At 35.6% G+C, this 17441-nt stretch overlaps 1 protein-coding gene across 3 annotated transcripts in view; it reads left to right on the top strand.

Moving 5' to 3' along the window:
• The window catches only part of PAK2 (p21 (RAC1) activated kinase 2), an 80502-nt gene that overhangs the window by 29216 nt on the left and 33845 nt on the right, over positions 1 to 17441 (top strand). For 2 of the 3 annotated variants that reach the window (XR_002173827.3, XM_019922821.3), the window contains exon 2: positions 10248 to 10455. Coding sequence is in view for 2 of the 3 variants with exons in the window: in XM_019922821.3 (XP_019778380.1) it covers positions 10269 to 10455 (187 nt within the window). In the remaining variant the exon portion in view is untranslated. Of the gene's footprint in view, positions 1 to 8812; positions 8859 to 10247; positions 10456 to 17441 lie in introns of all 3 variants that reach the window. The other variant, XM_033855662.2, reaches the window with a different exon arrangement.

Below are 17441 nucleotides of genomic sequence, written 5' to 3'. Positions count from 1 at the left end.
ACTTTAGTCAGAAGTCCCTTGAGAATACCTGGATTAGTAAATTGCTTACTCTCTTGTTCCTGATTTCACTTTGCTTTGCACCATATGGAAACATCCCTTTCATCTTAACTAGCTTATCCATGCATATTTAAAGATTTGTTACGTTATCCAATCCTTTATTTATTTGAGTTTGAAGCAAAGTTTCTTTTTATTTTCCTTTATTCTTTACCAGTACCCCAGTTGTTTTCTACTTTGCTGTTGATAGACTTTGCTACTGATAGGCTTTGCTACTGATAGACCTGATGTTACGGCCATTGCCACCAAATGAAAACACTCCTTTCTTACTGATTTGTGAATTCCCTTTCATAGTGTGTGTTGTCCATCCACTTAGGGTGATTTGGGATATTTTCATTAATGCTTTTGCTCTCAAAGGCATTTGAGGCTTTTTTGGAGAGACTCAGGGTCAGTGATGTTGGGAATCTTAGAGCTTATTGAGAGATTGTTTGATGTCTTATAGTGTTGTATTACTATATTCATAAGGTACTAAAAAATTAAGGTTTGTTTGGTATTTATATAAAATGTAAGTAAAAAATATAAAGCAAAATTGTGCTTTTAAAATCATGTTTTTCAGTAGTATGTGGTTTGTACTTGGAGTACCATAGATGATATGAGTGAATTATAATAAATTTAGTAATTTTTCCTAGTTGGACTGACTGGTTCCAGACACCACTCCTTTTTTCATTTCTGTTGTGTATTTAGCTTCCCCTCATCTTCTTCAGTAGACAATTGAGGAATTGTTTGTTTTTGAGTTGTGTCACAATTAAACAATGGTCCTGTTAGAAGAGTACAGTGTGTTTTGGGCATGCTTTTTGTTTCGCCTACTTGTTTTTCACTGAAAAGTAGCAAAAAGTGAAAGGATTTGGAGAGAGGCATTCCTTATCATTTTGCCCTTTTTTATAAAACATTTTTGTGTAATGGTGGAGCAAAACATTGGTAAATCAGTATTTTATAATGAATTGTTTTTATATTCTTTGTTGTTTCTGCTAAAATATAAGATGTAGAGAACCTTATCACATCTTCACTTGGTGCTTCTTAGCCATTTGACACTGTCAGTAGAAGCAATAAAGAAAAAAATACACTGCCTTATGGAAAAGTTGAAGACTAAGGCTATGAATTGGCTATTAGGGGAAAAGTATAAATCTTTCCAAAGATATTTTTGTTAATATAGGGTAGTTTATTTGTTGTCTAGTGAAATGCTGTTTGATACAAGAAAGTTGAGGAAAAACAGTACAGAGTGTACTACTGTAAGTCAGTACACATTATTGTCTGATACATGGAAGGATTTGTGTTAAAGGAAATAGTAATATGGTGTAATAGTAGTAGTAGCAGCAGCAGTAGTAGTATAATCCCTGCTTTTTAAAAAAAATTTTATTTTATATTGGAGTATAGTTGATTTACAGTGTTGTGTTAATTTCAGGTATATAGCAAAGTGATACAGTTATATGTATACATATATCCATTCTTTTTCAGATTCTTTAACCATATGAGTTATTACAGACTATTGAGTAAAGTTCCCTGTGCTATACATTAGATCTTTGTTCATTATCTATTTTTATATAGTGTGTATATGTTAATCCTAAACTCTTAATTTATCACTCTTCCTCACCTTTCCCCATTGGTAACCATAAGTTTGTTTTCTATTTCTGTGAGTCTGTTTCTGTTTTGTAAAAAAGTTCATTTGTATTATTTTTTAGATTCAAATATAAGTGATATCATATGATATTTGTCTTTCTTTGTCTGACTTACTTCACTTAGTAATGATAATCTCCAAGTCCACCCATGTTGCTGCAAAGGGCATTATTTCATTCCCTTCAATGGCTGAGTAATAGTCCATTGTATACATATACCACATTTTCTTTATTCATCTGTTGATGGACATTTAGGTTGCTTCCCTTTCTTTTTTTTTTTTTTTTTTTTTTTTTTTTTTTTTGAGGTACGCGGGCCTCTCACTGTTGTGGCCTCTCCAGTTGTGGAGCACAGGCTCTGGACGTGTAGGCCCAGCGGCCATGGCTCACGGGCCCAGCCGCTCCGCAGCATGTGGGATCTTCCCGGACCGGGGCACGAACCCACGTCCCCTGCATCAGCAGGCGGACTCTCAACCACTGCGCCACCAGGGAAGCCCGGTTGCTTCCCTTTCTTGGCTACAGTAAACAGTGCTGCAGTGAACATTGGGGTATATGTATCCTTTTGAACCATGGTTTTCTTCAGATATATGCCCAGGAGTGGGATTGCTGGATCATATGGTAGTTCTATTTTTAATTGTTTAAGGGACCTCCATACTGTTCTCCATACTGGCTGTACCATTTACATTCCCACTAACAAGAGTATGAGGATTCCCTTTTCTCCACACCGTCTCCAGCACTTATTGCTTGTAGGCTTTTTGATCATGGCCATTCTGACTGGTGTGAGGTGATACTTCATTGTAATTTTGATTTGCATTTTTCTAATAATTAGCCATGTTGAGCATCTTTTTTTCTTTTTTAATATTTATTTATTTATTTGACTGCATTGGGTCTTATTTGAGGCACATGGGATCTTCGTTGCCACTTGTGGGATCTTTAGTTGAGGCATGTGGGATCTAGTTCCCCAAACTGGGATAGAACCCGGGCCCCCTGCATTCGGAGCTTGGAGTCTTAGCCACTGGACCACCAGGGAAGTCCCTTGAGCATCTTTTCATGTGCCTCTTGATCATCTGTACATCTTCTTTGGAGAACTGTCTATTTAGATCTGCCTTTTTTTTTTTTTTTTCTTTTTCTTTTGGCAGTGCCATGCGGCTTGCAGGATCTTAGTTCCCCAACCAGGGATCAAACCTGTGCCCCCTGCACTGGAAGTGCAGAGTCCTAACCACAGGACTGCCAGGGAATTCCTCTGCCCATTTTTTGATTGGGTTGTTTGTTTTTTTAGATATTGAGCTGCATGGGCTGTTTATACATTTAGGAGATGAAACCCTTGTCAGTTGCATCATTTGCAAATATTTTCTCCCATCTGTAGGTTGTCTTTGTGTTTTGTTTATGGTTTCCTTTGCTGTGCAAAAGCTTTTAAATTTAATTAGGTCCCATTTGTTTATTTTTGCTTTTATTTTCATTACTCTAGGAGGTGGATCCAAAAGATACTACTGCAATTTATGTGAAAGAGTGTTCTGCCTATGTTTTCCTCTAAGAGTTCTATAGTACCTGGTCTTACATTTAGGTCTTAATCCATTTTGAGTGTATTTTTGTGTATTGTGTTTGAGAATGTTCTAATTTCATTCTTTTACATGTAGCTGTCCAGTTTTCCCAGCACCACTTATTGAAGAGACTGTATAATCCCTGCTTTTGAATTGCTTGAAGTCTTGGGCAGGAACACACTTAAAATAATAATTAATGATGCACAGTTGTAATTCATTGCCAAAGAATGGTCTGATATGTTAATATAATTAGAAAAATATGAGATGAAGGGTTGTTAGTAAACTTGGATTCTGGTCTTAGTTCTGTTAATAATTAGATTTGTGTGACTTCAGGCAAACTGCTTACATTTTGGTGAGTCAGATTCTTCACAAAATAAGGAAGATGGACCAAATGAATTCCATTCCAACTTCAGTACTCTCTGGATTTATATTCCTGTGTAACTTGCATTCAGAGGATGTGAGGGGTCTTTTTGAACAGGGACAGACAGGCATGACCTTACATAGGAAATAATTTTTACTGAGCATTTGGTTGGGTAGAGAAAAGGATAAAGAAAATTTAAGAATGGAGAAATGTATACCCAAAGATGATTTAGGCCAGGAAAGTCTTTGGTATATTGGGGAACATGAAGTATAGTATTTATGTGCACTCATGTGAGATCAGATTGATTTGGTAGTAAATGGCCCTAAATGGCAGTAGCTGCTGAGGAACGTATAGCCAGTGTTATCACGTGTTATTTTTAGTCAACCAATTTTAACTTCTTTCTCTAAACAAAAGCTGAATGTATAGAAACTCTTTGGGAAGCTAGTTAGGGCTTCTTCTAACCTCTTCCTCTGAATAGCAGCTGAAGACAGATTCATTAGAGAAATCATGAGATGAAGGGATCAAGTCCTCAGCTTAGCTAGTGGCAGAGTCATCAATGTTTTATCAAGGGTCATGCTTTTATTTACTACCATCTAATCACTTATGAGGCATATTACTTAGAATTATTGCCGTCATATTTGTCATTTTGAGTAATTTCATTAGGGACATCTGTGACCTATAAAATTTAGATTTTGTTTAGACATGTGTTGCCTAATAGGGTACGTCGTGTTAATTGGGATTTCCTTGAGACTTAGCTGGTTTAACTTTATAATGTAGATAAAGAAGAAAGTTCTGAAACAAATAACGTATTAGCTCCTCTTTAGTTTTATTGGACTGAATTTGTGCAGAAAACTTTAAAAATTACTGCACAGTATATTAAAATAAAGCAGTAAAGAAAATTTTTTGAATAACCAGAGTATAAGGAAAGGCTGTGTTCTGAAAGTTGCCTTGTTAGTGTTGTTTGCTTTAGAATTTGGTGGTGGTATTTTTCATATAAATGACAGTCTCTCTGGCTGACATCTTTCTGGGCTTTGTTACAAAAAACACTGTAGTAATTATTATGACATATGTATAGATTTTGAACCATTTTCAAGATTTGATTAGGTTTTTGTGCCCCAGTTTGGAAATCTAGCCATTGATTACCTTTTATGTCAAAAATGTGTTCTGTAGAGTATAGGAGGAAATAAATATGGGTCTTCTGCTGCCTAGTAGCACATCAGAAAGAATTGGGACTATGAGGGTGAAGTATGGAGCTGGGGTAAACTCTAAAGCAGCAGTTCTCGAAGAGTGGTCTGTGGTACCCTTGGGGTCTGTGAGTCAAAACCTATTTTTCATAATAATACTAAGGTATTCTTTGCCTTTTTACACTGTGTTGACATTTGCATTGATGATGCAAAAGCAGTGGTGGGTAAAACTGACTGTACTTTAATACAACTCATTCAAGGCAATAGCTATGTGCTTGTAGTTTTTTTTTAAAAGCCAGTTTAACTTAAGAATGTACTTGAAACAATGAAATTACTAATCTTATTATATCTCTACTTTTGAGTTTACTTTTAAAGTATTTTGTATAGCAAAATGGGAAGTACTCATAAGGTACTTATGAAGTATGAAATGGTTGTCTTACAGAAAACCACTTATATGATTGAGCTTAAAAAGGCCCCATTTCCGGGAGGGAGACGCAACAGGGAAGACATATGGGAACATATGTTTATGTATGACTGATTCACTTTGTTATAAAGCAGAGACTAACACACCATTGTAAAGCAATTATACCCCAATAAAGATGTTAAAAAAAAAAAAAAAAGGCCCCATTTCCTAGAACACCATTTTTATTTGAAAGAACGACTGGCCCACTGAACAACTCTGGTTGTTCAGACTTAGGTATTTGGCAGACATTTTCTCGAAAATGAATGAAGTGACAGAATTTGTTGTTAATTGATAAAATTTAAATTTTCAAATGAAAATTAGAGTTTTAGAAAACTTGTATTCACTTTCTTGAGTTTGACAGGTTCCCAATACCTGGACTTTTCTGATGAGATCAGTGGTGATATTAATGAATGTGATTTTATTTTTATTGTATAAGGAAGTGTCAACATTGGAATATCTTAATAATTGAGTGAGCCAATACTTTCCAGATAATCAATTCATGACATTACAAAATTCATTCATGGGTAAAAGATCCATTCAAAGTGCAAGAGAATTCAATGGCTTTAATGTAACAGAGTACAAAAAATTTATTGCTGTGGTTTCAGAGTCCATAGCTAACCTTATGAAGGTTGAGTTTGCTGTAGTATCAAAGAAGAATATCCACAATTATCTGAAAGCTATTAAAATACTCCCTTTTCCAGCTACATATCTGTGTAAGACCAGATTTTCTTCATATACTTCAACCAAAACATAACACAATAAATTGAATGCAGAAGCAGATATGAGAACCCAGCTGTCTTCTACTAAGCCAGACATTTAAAAGATTTGCAGAAAAGTAAACTAATGCCACTCTTGTCACTATATTCTGTTTTGGAAAATTTTATTTTTCATAAAAATGTTATTTATGAATAACATTGTAATGTAATGGGTTTAATGAAGTAAATACTTTAAGTAGCTCATTTTAATTTCTTATGAATATAGATAGAACACACATAAACAAAAGTTGAGATGCTCCGTAATTTTTAAGAGTGTGAAGTGGTCTTGAGGCCAAAATGTTTTGAGAACTGCTGCTTTGAAGAAACAAAGTGGCTTTTAATATGCATGTGTTGAGAACAAATGTTGATAAGGGGCATAACCTAACTTAAATATGTATGTGCTGGTCTTTCCCAGTAGATTATGAACTCTTGGAGAAGAATTAAGTCTTCTTTTCTTTCTCCAACTTCTAGCATAGAATCTTATAAATAATAATATCATGATAGTAACAGTAGCAGCCTTCAGTTATTAACTCATTTAATCTTTATGAGGTAAATATTATTAATTCCTATTTTAAATTGAGATGTAATTCACATAGCTGAAATTTACCATTTTAAAGTGTACAGTTCAGTGGTTTTAATATATTCACAAGGTTGTGCAACTGTTACCAATGTCTAATACCAGAATATTTTCATTCCCCCAAAGTCACGTCCCATTCCCCTCACTGTCTAGCAACCACTCATCTACTCTCTGTCTCTGTGGATTTGCCTGTTCTAGACATTTCATGTAAATGGAATCTTATAATTTGTGGTCTTTTTGTGTCAGGCTTTTTTCACTTTATGTTTTCAAGGTTTATTTCATGTTGTAGCATGTATCCATACTTGACTCCTTTTTGTGGCCAAACAGTATTCCATTGTATAGATATGACACATTTTGTCCATCCGTTGATATTTTGGTTGTTTTCCTCTTTCGGCTATCACGAATAATGCTGCTGTGAACATGCATATGCAAGTTTTTGTGCGGACATGTGTTTTCAACTGTCTTAGGCATATACTGGAAATGAAGTTGCTAGGTCATATGGTAGGTTACTCTATATTTAACTTTTTGAGGAATTTATTCCTTTTTTAATAGAGTTCTTTTTTTTTTTTTTTTTTTGCGGTACGCGGGCCTCTCACTGTTGTGGCCTCTCCCATTGCGGAGCACAGGCTCCGGACTCACAGGCTCAGCGGCTATGGCTCACGGGCCCAGCCGCTCCACGGCATGTGGGATCTTCCTGGACCGGGGCACGAACCCGTGTCCCCTGCATCGGCAGGCGGACTCTCAACCACTGCGCCACCAGGGAAGCCCCTAGAGTTCTTATTTTTGAATAATTTTAGACTTACAGAGAAGTTACAAAGATAGTAGATTTCCTGTATAACTATCACCCATCTTCCCCTAATATTAACATTACATAAACCATAAAATGTATCTCAAAGCAAAGACGCCAACACTAGTACATTATTATTAACTAAATTCTAGATTTTATTTGGATTTCACCTGTTTTTCCACTAATGTCTTTTTTTCAATTCCAGGATACCACATTGTCATGTCTCCTTAGCCTCCTCTGTTCTATAATTATTTCTCAATCTGTCTTTGTTTTTCATGTCCTTGACGGTGTTGAGAAGTTTTGGTCAGGAATTTTGTAAGATGTCCCTCATTTTGGGTTTATCTCATTTTTCCCCCCATGACTAGATATGGGTTTGGGGAAGAATACCACAGAGGTGGACTGTGCTCCTCAACACATTACGTCAGGAGATTAATGATGTCATTGTGACTTATCACTAGTGATGTTAACCTTGATCACTTGGTTAATGCCAGATTCTTCCATTGTGGTGTTATTTTTCCCTTTCCATACTCTTTTCTTTGGAAATGAGTCACGAAGTCTAGCCTACAATCAAATGGGGAGGGAAGTTAAGTTCCAACTCCTAGAAGGGAATGTATCTACATATATATTATTTGGAATTCTTTTGTAAGGAAGATTTGTCCCCCCGCCCCATTTTATTTATTCAATTTTTTTGTATCGATATGAACTATGTGTATTTATTTTATACTTTGGATTATATACTACTTTATTAATTTTATTGCTCAAATCATTCCATTATTGGCTTTTGGGAACTCTTTCCTGTGTCCTTTTGACATGCTCTCATCCTTTATAAGTACTTCCTTATCTTCTGACACTATAAGACACTATAGACTCATCTTGTATTTTCCCTGTCCAGGCCTAGAACCAGCCATTTCTCTAAGAAACTCTGAGGCACAGTTTAGTCCTGAGGTCACACACTTAAGTAAATGATGGAACTAGAATTCCAGCCAAAGCAATCTGATTCCACAACACAGTACTGGACAACATGCAGCTGAAGGTGCATTGCCAATTTCTAGTTATGTTCCATTTATGAGCCAGCCTTAAGGATAGAATTTATAGTCAGTTTACACTAAATAATTATTGTGCCCTGTTTTATATTGATCTTTTTTTAACTACAGCTATGCTGATTATAATCAAGTTTAAAAATTACTTATTAATCACAGATAACCACTGTTAATGTTTTGGTGCATTTCCTTCTATAAATGCATGCAAATGTATTTTGGAATTTTGTTACCCTGATTTTTAAATAGGAGCAATTCACAGTGTAATCAAAATCTAAACGTGTAGTTTCTATATTGTAACTGGTGATTAAGATAAAAGTGAGCAAAAAAATAAATAAATAAATTTAAAAAAAGATAAAAGCTACTCCAGGGTTAATCTGTTTTGCCTTAATGTTTGGTCACATAAAAGCTAAATATCTGTCTTGATTTTATCAATTCATCAGGTAATCCACATGATGTGACCAGCTGGTTTGGAAGAATCATCTGACTGTATGTTGTTCACAACACCTTCTTAGATCCCACCCCCATTTCTTCCTTTGAGCACCAGTAGTTTAATTTCACTTCAGGCAGTCTTTCTCATACACAGTTATAGATCTTTTCTTTCTCTCTTCTCCAGCTCGTTACCTCCAGAAATGTTTATTTTTCCCTTTACCTTCTTTCATTCTTCCTCCTGTAGGCTGAAAAATAACTGTCATATGACATATAAATTATACAGTAGTGCTTTGACATACCTCTATCAAGGGAAACAAAAGCTGTAAGATTTGGCGTGGAATTAGGTATAATTCTTCATCCCTCAGTTTTTTTCAAATTATACCTACTGTTCTTCAGGTACTAGCATTCAGACTAAATAAAAATCTTTTAAATTATTATTAATTTTATCTAAAAACAGTTGCATTCTTTTCATTGTACATATACAAAATTTTGTTCACTTACATGTATTAAATAATGTTAAAATCAAATCAGGATCTAATTATCAATCAAAATCTTGTTTAGTGAGGTATTATTTCCTAACATATATATTTTTGTATCAGAGCTAATCTATAAGTTAGGCATCCCCTCTCCTTCACTGCTGATTTTAAATGTGTGTAATCTACTTTGTTTTAAAGACATAAAATAGATGTGTATACATATATGTAAACAAGATTGACATTTCTGCTGAATTAGCCATGTGGATAAGGAGGGTAACTTGATGGCCTGGACAGGGCATCACAGGATGACAGAACCTTGGGATTCGGCCAAACTCTGGATTTACTTTTGTCAGTGTTCCCAGACTTGAAGGGACTAACATATGTAGTTAGATGGTCAGATTTTCAGAGAAACCAAATATTGTATCAGTGGCACGTTCCTATCCTTTACGAAAGTTTATATTGAGGTTAAGTTGTAATGACAAAGCTAGCAAGCATGGAATCAGTTTGGAGGCTATTGGTTGATATTTTTAGTAGCAAGCATCCTATCTCTGCTCTAGAAGTAGACCTATCAGAGACATATATCCTATTATTGGCTGGTCAGGACATAGTCTTCCTCTTCAAATTATTATTTTTTTAAGACTCTATGTTGTCTGTTCATTGGAACATTTACTCTTAGAACCAGTTGAATAGGTGATATACTCTGATATGTTAGTGTCATCTTGCTTCCCTCAAATTGTCATAGTCCTCTTAATGGGATATGACTTTTCAAAGGTTCCCTCAGCTAGCCATTTACCAACTGTGTTAGGGGAGATTGCCTATATTGCAACTAATTTCATCTCTTAAGTTTTACAGCTTTAAATGGGTAACATTTTCTAATTTGAAGTTGGGGAGGTAATTAATACTGTTTTGTGCCTGTCCATACTATTTTTTACCTTGTTGTTAACTGTATGTTTTTGCCTTTCTGTTTCAGGCCATATCATAATTCTGAATCATGTCTGATAACGGAGAACTGGAAGACAAGCCTCCAGCACCCCCTGTGCGAATGAGCAGTACCATTTTTAGCACTGGAGGCAAAGACCCTTTGTCAGCCAATCACAGTTTAAAACCTTTGCCCTCTGTTCCAGAGGAAAAAAAGCCCAGGAATAAAATCATCTCTATATTCTCAAGCACAGAGAAAGGTAAATAGCTACTGTGATTTCAAGAGTCACAGTTATTATTTTATGTTACTGGTTTTGATATCTTTTTAATTAAAGTATAATAAGCTGATATCTTTTATGGTGAGAACAGTAAACATACAATGATGGTGGTATATAGGCACTATTAGAAAGGCTAGTTTGGAAATTCCCTGTGGTCCAGTGGTTAGGACTCTGTGCTTTCACTGCTGAGGGTGCGGATTCAATCCCTGGCGGTATCTAAGATCCTGCAAGCCGCGCGGTGCAGCCAAAAAAAGAAAAAAATAGGAAGGCTAGTTTATTTTAAACTGTAATGGAAAAGAATAAAACAAAAGCTGTTGCTCATTCTATTTGTTACGTCCAGTGAATTTCTGTACTCCCCTCCTTCATTTTCTAAGGCTTGGGCCACAGTTCATGGCTTCCTAACATTAATGAGATTTGTGATATTTGAGAAAGACTTGCCATTAGAAGAATGGAAATATAAAGTCTACAGTCTCCTGTCTGAAATCTCAGGAGCCAACTGTGGCTTGGAATTAAGAGTTTTTCTGACTTTTGAGTAGTAGTAATGCTGTCTTTTTGTCATGTATTCTGTAATACCCTCAGATTCATCTGAGGCAACACTCAGTAGTCAACACATAAATGGATCTTCCATAAACAAGAGTCTAGTCCAGTGTTTCTCATCCTCAGTAAGATAGACGTTTGGGGGCCAAATAATGCCTTGTTGCAGGGATCTGTCTTGTGCACTGTAGGATGTTAAGCATCATTTCTAGCTTTTACCTGCTAGATGTTAGTAAGTAGCACCTCCTACCCAGTTGTGACAACTGAAAATGTCTCCAGACATTGCCAGATTCCCCTGTGGGGCAAAATTGCCTCCAGTTAAGAACCACTGGTCTAGTCACACAAAGTAGAATAAAGACTATAAATAGTCTCACGTAAGTTGAATTCACTAAATTTGTTTTGGTGCCAAACCTAAAGAAAGAACTTTTGGTTTTCAGAGCTTTATGGATTTTAGAATTGGATAAGGGATTATGGACTGTAATGGATTTTAGAATAAAAGTTAGGGATTAGTTTGTTTTATTATATTAAACATGACAGTATGGCTCTGACAGCTAGTAATAGATATAAGTAGAGGTAAAGATATTTTTCCACTTATATATGTCTAAGTTTACATGGAGAGGTAAACCCTAGTGGAAGAAAACAGTGCTTTGTATATAATAATAAATACACATTTAATTTGAGAGTTGAAAATACATAATCAATGAAAATTTGAATGAGGTAATATAGTTAATATTAATAGAGAATCAAGTCTTAGAGAATTTAGATATGCCAGCAGGATATAATCATTGAGCAGTTGAAAAACTGTTCATTTTAGTGTATATCTCTTATTTCTAATTTTCCTCTTATTTTTAAGATTTCATATGAGGTTGTAACTGAAAAGCCTCATGAAAATATATTTTTTAAGTTTATTTAACAGAAGTGGTAGCATGTGTATCTGACATGTTTGAGAATGAAAAGTGTATCTACTTAGACTGGATTAAATAAAAGATAAAGGGGGAAATTAGGAAGTGAACCAAAAAGTATGCGTGGGAAGAAGGCAGAAAAAGTGGATGTGTTGGAGAGCACTAAATTGTAATCTTCCGTAGTTGTAAATCAGTGTATTTAAAGTAAGAAAACCTAAAAATGGCAGTGTAAACACAGTATTTATAATTGCGGAGGTTAGAAAAAAATTTATGGTGGTTAGTACCAGAAGAAGTTGATGAAAGGGTTGATACTACTTGCCTATTGGAGAGCAGAATGCAAAACTGGGGTAGGAGAATGCTCAAGATAGGATAAGAGCATATACTTGGGGACAGCCTTGGAAAGGGGAAGAGAAGAGCACTAACTGAAGGAGAAGTGTGGACAGTCCCGCACTTTGGGTAAATGGTAGGGTGGTGGGGTTTGTGAGCAAATTGAACACGCATTTACATAAATGTAGCAGAGCATGCCTGTCTCTCTGATCATACTGAGAATCTTCCAGTTTTACCCTCCTTCATTAACTCCCCTTTCTTTTCTTTTCTCCTAGAAATATTAATACTTACCAGTGGTAACTAATTCAAGGTCCCCCGCTAACAAAGGGAGGGTGAGGGTACCTGGGGGTCCTAGGGAAGGCTCTGATTGCCTTCAGGTTTATCAGCTTTTGAGGTCTGTAATTAACATCCATTAAATTTTTTTGGTGATTTCTGAAGTCTTTTGTTTTCTTGTGCTTATTATATTCAAGATTTAATAACTTTTTAGTGCTAATCTTAAAACTTTACAAGCTCTTTAAAAAAAAAAGCTTTGCCTTTCTTATCCAATTCCTTTTTTTCTTTCTCTAAAAAATAGAAAATGTCAAACTATACAAAGTGTAATAGTCTAATGAACCTTGTAATCCAGCTTCAACAATTACCATTCTTTCTCCACTTACTTTTTTGGTTAAAATTACATATATTGAAATGCATGAAAATTAACTATGGTTTTGACAAATGGACAGACCTGTGTAAGCCATAATCATTATCCCCCTATCACATATGCACCACATCCATCTCCCTGGAAGACTCTTTCACATTGTGTCCCAAACAGTCTACTCCTTCCCCACCTTTGGGAAACTTCTGTCTGATTTTTCACCTTTGATCAGTTCAGCCTGTTTTAGAACTTTACATAAATAGAATTTTGCTTTAAGTTTTTAGTTTTGTGGTGACATCATCCACAAAAGAGTATAATATACGTAATGTATATATTTTAATCAACACCCTTGTACCCACCACCCAACATAGAATTTTACCAGTATGCCCTGAAGTCCCCATCGGCCACACCCCATCCTACCCCTCCTCTTCCTCCTTCTCCTCCCCCAACAATTTTTTATTTCTTGCTTTTTATTATAATCTTATGACATAATATCCCCAAATAATATATGGTTTGGGTTTGCCTATTTGGGAACATTTTATAAATGGAATCATACTACAGTATATGCATATTTTCAGGATGTATATTTTCACTCAACCTCATGTTTTTGAGATTTATGTTGATATATATAGCTGTAGTTCTTTTTTACCGCTAATGTTGATATATGAAGCTGTAGTACATTTTCATTGCTGTACACTGTATAAATAGATGGCAGTTTATTTACCTGGTCTCCTATCTATAGACCTTTGGATTATTTTCATGAACAACGCTGCTATGGGTAATTTTGAACATATCTCTCGGTGGACATGTGGAAATATTTTTCTAGGGCAGTGCTTTTCAGACATCAGGTCGTTTTGATTCTAATTGCTTATTAGAATCTCTTGGGAAGCTTAATTAAATAAATCTGTGTCCAAGCTCCATCGCAGGCCAATTGAATCAGTCTTCAGGAGCTTACCTGGGCATCAGTTTTGGTTTTGCTTTTAATTTTTTTAATACCTCAGGGGATTCTAATGTGCATCTAATATTAAGAACTACTGCAATAGTGAGTTATGAAATCTATATAGTGGATGACACTAAATGAAATGGAGTATAGAGTTATTGCACACAGTATAAATAGAGTTATTGCAAAAGTTTCATGAAACTTTTGTTTCACTTGTGTGTGTGTCAGGATGTAAAATGTATTGATGTGGGTCCTGGCCAAAGATTAAAAGGTTGCTCTCAGGTATGTACTTAGTCGTAAAATTGCTGGAGTTACAAGGTATTCCCATGTTTGACTTGACTAGGTTTATCAAATTACTTTCTAAAGTTCTTTTTTTTTTAATGTTCATTCTCACCCACAGAACACAAATGTTCTATTGCTGAACATCCTTGCCAATTCTTGTATTATGGGATTTTAATTTTTGCCAGTTTGGGAGGTGTGAAATGGTATCTCATTGTGGTTTTAATTTGGATTTCCCTGATGACTTGGGAAATTGAGTGTCTTTCCATATATTAATTTACTATTCATTTGTGTTTTCTGTGACATACCTGTTTTTTAGTCCAGTTTTCTGTTGAGTTCTTTTTCCTTAAACATTCCTTATAGTCTATATACTAATCCTTTGTCAGCTATGTGTTATTAAATATAGATTTCCAGGTTGCAGTATGCCTTTTCACCCTTTCAGTGGTATCTTTTGATGAATAGAAGTTATTAATTTTGGTGTAGTTGAATTGATCAGTTCCTTTCCTTTATGTAAAGTTTGAGCTTTTTGTGTTTTAAGAAATTTTTGCCAAACTAGAGGTGATATTTTCTTAGGTTTTTCTAAAAGTTTTATAATTTGACTTTTACAATTTAAACCTTTGAACTATCTGGATTTGGTTTTTGTGTATTTGTAAAGAGAAATTCATTTTCACTTTTTTTTTTTAAGCCAGTGTCCCAGACCATTTATTGAAACTTTTATCATTTCTCCACTAACCTACAGTATTAGCCATTATCTGTCAGGTTTCCATGTATGCCAGAATCTGTTTCTGTGTTTTCTGTTTTATTGCATTGGCTCATTTCTCTGTACCCACACTAATACCAGACTGCCTTAATTGTTATAGCTTATAATTCTTAATACTGATAGAGCAAATCTGGTACCATGTGGTTCTTCAGGATCTTTTGACCCTTTGCTCTTTTGTATAAATTTTGGACTTTGCTTATCATGTACTTTTTTAAAAAACCTGTTGAAGCTTTGATTAGAATTGCCTTGAATTTGTAGGGCAAGTTGGGGAGAATTGCATTCAGCTTTGTAATTGAGAGCAGAACATCTGCAGAGTCTCTGTGTCGTCTACTTGGAGGGAGATATTTAGGAGTGCATAATTTTCACTTAGACTGAGAGAGAAAAAGATGTTTGGAGGGTGGGGTGCTCTTTGATTCCTCCTATTCCTGGGGCTCTTCTCCCTTTCCAACCCAACCTCCCACACTTACAGTTCCTTTCTGGGAGCTAACACCTCTGACAGGGCCTGAACCTTGAGGGTTAGGAATCAGGGTTAGGAATGTGAATGTGTATGCACGTTCATGCTTGTATGAATACAGAAATCCATCTGCAATTTCTTTCTCCTTTCTACATCCTGAGCTGCTGTTTCTCTCTCTAGTTTTATCCTAATTGCTTTTCATCTTTGGGCATTCCTCACAGATTTTGTTCCACGGTGAATAAAGAGGTTTGGTGTAGAAGGGGAGAGCCACAATATGTGCTTGGTCTATCACCTTTAAACAGAAGGATAAAAGGGGAAAAATTGTATTTTTATTTTAAAAAATTACAGTGACCCTAAGATCTTTGCCAACTCTAATGTAAAGCCTCATCTAGAGATATTAATTTTGTTCTCAAATTTACATCCCTTATTGCTGTCCTTATTACTAAACAGACAGCTAATATTTTCATTTAAAAAAAAGACTCTAGAGTTATCTTCAGTTATTCATTATTGGTTTTCATGTCACTGTAAAAATTAAGAAAATTAGAAAGAAATTGTACCTTTTATAACAACTTGCCTGAATAAATCTTTTTAATATCCTTGCTAATTATGTATCTTTTGCACTCTGAGTCATCAGAGATTCCATGATCAGCAAGGCAGATGATATCCCTGCCCTCATGCACTAGTAAAAGACTGCAACATATAATTACAAACTGTGAAAAGTGATAATAGGGATAGAGTAAGATGTCCTTAATATCTGGGAAGGCTTCCTAAAGAAGGGATATTAGAGCTGAAGACTGAAGGATGAGTAAGTGAAAATAGGAGGATTTTGACAGTTAAAAACTATGTTCTGTGCCTAGAAAAGAGTTTCAGTGGCCCAGGTACAGGGGGCGGATCATAGCACATTCGTGGAGCTGAGTATGGTCAAGTGTGGTGTGAAAGCGGAGAAGAAGAGAGAATAATAGCATGATGTATGTAGGAAACTACAGGTAGCAGAAGAGGCTAAAGAGGTAGGCAGGGAGTAGTTCACAAAGGGCCCTTGTATTCCATGCTACAGAACTCAGATTTTATCCTGTTTCCTGGGGAACCATTACAGGATTTTAAACAGTGGGAAGACCTGGTCACATTTCTGTCTTAAAGAGGCGAGACTAGTAGCTGTCTAGAAAATAGGTTTTGTTGGAGATCTAAGACTGAAGTCGGAAACTAGTTAGGAGGATTTTGCAGTAGTCCAGGTGAGAAATGGGCTTAACAAGTATAGTAGTTTTGATAACGAAAATGTCCGTGAGCCATTGTCTTGGCTTATTTTTAAAAGCTCTTTTCAGTTAGCTAGTGTTGAATGGTGTGTATTTATAAACTAAAGCAATTTTTGTATCTAATTATTCAACCTATATGTACCTTCACCTCTAGTTGGTTATGAAGATGACTTAGAACTGTAAATATTCTTTCTGGTCTAAAAATCTAGTTCTAAGATTAATAATAGTAGTCCATACTCCACTATTTCCTAGAGAATACCCTTCTGTGTGATGCAACAAGTTTAGGTCACCAGTTTGAAGCTGTTTTGGATCAAAAGAACAAAGTAATCAGTAATCACTGATTCTGTTGAACAGAAAAGTCTTCCTTTTAAAGAAATGGGGGCTTTTTTAGCCTTAGACTCTAGCTCAAATGTAGCCTAAGTAGTGGTGGCTTTTAAGGATATGGTAGTGGCATATTTAGGATTCTTTCAAGTACCTTTTGTGCAGCACATCACTCAGGGTACCCACCTCTTAGCTGAAGGTTGCTGCCTGACTGCTTGTTTTGTTGTCTCATGAAGTTGAAAAATGATGCTAAGAATCCTTTTTTCCCCCAGCCCACTAAAAAATTGTGCATTTTTATTAAAAGAAGTTTCTTTCCCTGTTCCATTACTTCCCATCAGGTGATCCAGTTGCTGGGTGGACATCCTGTAGGTAGATGATTGTGGGGTTTTTTTGTTGTTGTTTGTCCATATAGCTCTTGGATTCCAGAGTTACAAAGCAGTGATTCTGTTTACATAGCAATATCCTTCCAGCACATTGTTTGATTTGAGACATGTCTCAGTATCTTTTTGTTTTAGATACTGTTTTTAATATCCCTTTCCCCTCCTACTAGGGCTACTAAAATGCAAG

Source organism: Tursiops truncatus, chromosome 4 (assembly GCF_011762595.2).
Source record: "Tursiops truncatus isolate mTurTru1 chromosome 4, mTurTru1.mat.Y, whole genome shotgun sequence".
NCBI lineage: Eukaryota > Metazoa > Chordata > Mammalia > Artiodactyla > Delphinidae > Tursiops > Tursiops truncatus.
Note: the sequence above shows the minus strand (reverse complement) of the source record. Positions and strands in the feature narration are given on the sequence as shown.